Here is a 3,642-nt window from a genome sequence, read left to right as displayed (position 1 = left end):
TTTTCGCTTAGAGCAATTATGCGCTCTTAATTTGCAAATAGTAAAATGCGCTTTAATCCCCATCCCCCATTGTTGTTTTTCACGTGCTAAGATTTAGCTCTCAAATTACATGCTCTTTCCTATTTCATGAGAGGTTTGTCATTATGTCACTTAGGAATGTTACAAACCTGAACCCCCACCTCGACCAGTACTGTACAGTCCCTTTAAACTCTGTTGAGGCACGCAGGTCTACACAAGCAGCCACCAATTCTCTGTGATTGTCTACAACTTGAGCGTTACGTACGACTGTACTCTGTTGGTATTATATCTCCAGTGACTGTATATCTCGCATATTATAGTTACCTAAATCAAGATTGCTATTGATAGTAACCGCTATACTCATATTCCCAGTTGTACCTGCTGTTGCGTCTTTAGATTGATCATGATTACACAATTTGAATTCATGTTCAAGTGCACAGGTCGTGCTGCGTTTGATGTCCATGGTTTCATGGCAGAAAGATCATTCCATCAGGGATTCATAACTTCTGTGAAAAAAAAGGATTTTGCGGATGGCGTTGGTGAACATTGACACATATCAGCTAACAACTCGTCACGTATTAAAGCCTACTTCTTAAACATTTCCTCTGAAGATAATCTTCTATAGCGGTTCTGCGTTAAATAGTGTGGTTCTATGGTGTGTTTTCTTTTTGTCATACGCGAGCGTGCGCCCCTATTGTACACTGTAAACATGGTATTGTTTTCGATGTATATTGCCCAGTGACAAGAATTTTCCCCACAAAGACAGAAACAACGATGAAAGGGGATGTCATTAGCTTCATCAGTCCTAACAAGGCGATCAGAAAACGTCACATTACAGTTGAGTAGTTTTTATACCTCTCAAACTTTGATATTACTTCGTAACTGTGTGAAAAACCATGCTCGCATGACGTAACAACCGACCCCCGTCATTAATGTTGAGTCGTGTATTTGAGGTGCAGAAGGCAACATGCGTGATTTCGAATAGACATTTCCTTGTGAAAAACAAATTAAATCTCAGGTTTTGTCTTCTTAGACAACAGTTACATAATTGCTTTGTTCTTTTCTATCATAATTAAGTTCATGTTATGTCCATTAAGAAATATATATATATATATATATATATATATATATATATATAATATATATATATATATATATATATATCCTCCATCCACAGAAACCTGCGATTCCAGTAATGTACTGTATGAATATATACTAGTAGTATATTGAATATATAGTATATTTATATAACTGTATGACGCAAGATAAAAAAAAAACTGATAATGTATTGGAATTTCGCATGACATCATTAAAAAGTGTCACGATATTGATGTTCAGAAAAAAGAAACCAACGACAGAAGAAGCGTTGAGTTACCCATATTAATCAAGTTCATGTTGGAAGTGACATTATCGTTGTAACGCCAGTGTGTCGTTAGTACAAGATGGCGACCTGATTTGTTCAATAATATACATTGACTCAACGCATGGAGCAAGAAAATCTTGTCAGTCACACTCGGGTTATCACGCTAATTTCATGGTTTGTGTATACGAGAAATGATTGTATGAACTATCTGTACATATAAATGTATGCATGGTATTCACGATACCAATCCTCGTTTCTCCCAACTACACACACTTTGTGATAGCCGCTGTTTTACCGACATTCTGTCACGTTTAGTGTACTCTGGAACTCTCCCACATCTATTTGTCGCGTTCACTTTCTACTTCGACTTTCTTCAACGCTTTACCGTTACAGTTCAAGCACACACACAAACACCCCCACCACGACAGCAGCATGATCATGTGGACGACACCCTCGAAATGACGAAATTCACACAAAGTTTATTTGTTTGTTTCTCTGTTTGTACTTTATTCAACTTTCAGGCATTGACATAAAATGCGACAAATATACTTGTATAAATAACCATAAATATTGGAAGAAAACAGGTTAGAGCTTACAACTCGTTCGGAAATGTGGTGCACGTATATGTATACTAGATTTGATTTTCAATCAGTCAGGGAGGTGGTTGCTTGTACCTCCTTGGTCGGACTTTGATAGAAATAACTCATTGGATATGTTTGGTTATATCGTTAGTAACCTTCACATATCCTCAGTGAATCAGATATGATCACATCAATAACGATTTTATAATCACATATGCAACATAAATTCTCAGTCTTGACAGAAGTCGTTATAGACTGTATTGATTTACTTTGCTTCGTTCAATTTTCTTGCAGGATTTTGATACCTGCAATAAGCAAAGTTTGTATAATGAATGACATACCGTAAGGTGTCATTCTTCACATATTTATTTACATGTATGTACATTAAAAAAAAATGAAAATCATAATAATTATATGACAAGTAATTCACGGATGAAATCATGAGGAAAATGAATGGATATCGCGCGCTTATCATCTTAAATAACTCCCACTGTCAAATTATTTCCTTTGTTCACAGAAAGTAGTACTAAGAAGATGGACAGTGGTTGAGGATAACTTGGTCACGTTGATCATTTATTAATCCCATGTATAATATGTATTAGGCTTGACACACTTAACTCCACGCAGTTTGATTCGTGAAAGTTATAACTATCTTTCCGACACACTTAGATATCCAGGTAGGTCGTAGAAACATTATCTTCGAGCACCTTTCGTTTCGGGTAGAAATAGGAGAAGGAATTTCTGGCCTGGGAGTAGGTGGAGATACCATTGTCAACGACACGAAAACCGGTATTCACACCACCAGATGCTCTTCTAGATCTCAGAACCTCCAGGTACACATCTTTGGTAATAACATTCTGTTTCTTACTGACTCCCTTGCAGCTGAATTTATCAGTTGCACCGAAGCAGTAGTAGGTCTTACTACAAAGTGCCACGATTCCATCACCCTCCCACTCAACTTTGAATAACCCAGGAGTACGCTTATCATGCCTGGCTACTTCTGGTGTGTCGTTTCTCGGGAACCAATTGCATTTGTCAGCTTCATATTCCTGTCGCATGTGTGGTTTGACAATGTTGTCTATGGAGTCGCCAGAAATAGCCATATAAGCTGAATCGGTATCCATCTCACACAGCTGGAAGTCCGATGGGTCAATATATTTTAGAAGAAAGTCATAATAGAATTGGAGCATGCGTAGTTTTGCCAACTGGTACACAGCGTGGCCAATTTGCACGGGAAGATCTAGTTTTATTTTCTGTTTTGCTAAGTCGACTTCGTAACAGTCTTCCCCTATCGGATTCAAGTCTCGATAAAGAATGTTGTTAATGTACCTCTCAGCTTTGTTTTCATCGCAGATTTTGACGTTTCGATGCTTCAGTTTGTTTGTAATTGTCTTGCCATACGATGAGTTTCCGATCAATTTCATCGTATCCGCGATGATTTTCTTTGAAGGATCTAGGTCTCCAGCTCGCCGTGCGTCAGACACTTTCTCACCAAAATCTCTAAAACACGCCTTGGATTCAAACTCGACAAACTGATAGATTTTCGTAACCACCAAACCATGACTGAGATACCATCGCAGCAGAGGGGTATACAACAGTATGTTTTCACCAAACATACTCCCGATCAGACTGCGACGAGGAGTATTCATGATTCCGTGCTCGTTAGCGTACGATTGCATG

The 3,642-nt window shown here is 38.1% G+C and overlaps 1 protein-coding gene across 1 annotated transcript; it reads right to left on the bottom strand.

Moving 5' to 3' along the window:
* Positions 1 to 2,627: 2,627 nt before the first annotated feature.
* Positions 2,628 to 3,386, bottom strand: LOC140241581 (uncharacterized). The gene has a single exon (XM_072321315.1). The coding sequence runs from the start codon at positions 3,384 to 3,386 to the stop codon at positions 2,628 to 2,630; it is 759 nt and encodes a 252-aa protein (XP_072177416.1).
* Between the last annotated feature and the right edge of the window lie 256 nt (positions 3,387 to 3,642).

Source organism: Diadema setosum, chromosome 18 (assembly GCF_964275005.1).
Source record: "Diadema setosum chromosome 18, eeDiaSeto1, whole genome shotgun sequence".
NCBI lineage: Eukaryota > Metazoa > Echinodermata > Echinoidea > Diadematoida > Diadematidae > Diadema > Diadema setosum.
This window is presented reverse-complemented; position numbering and strand designations above follow the sequence as displayed.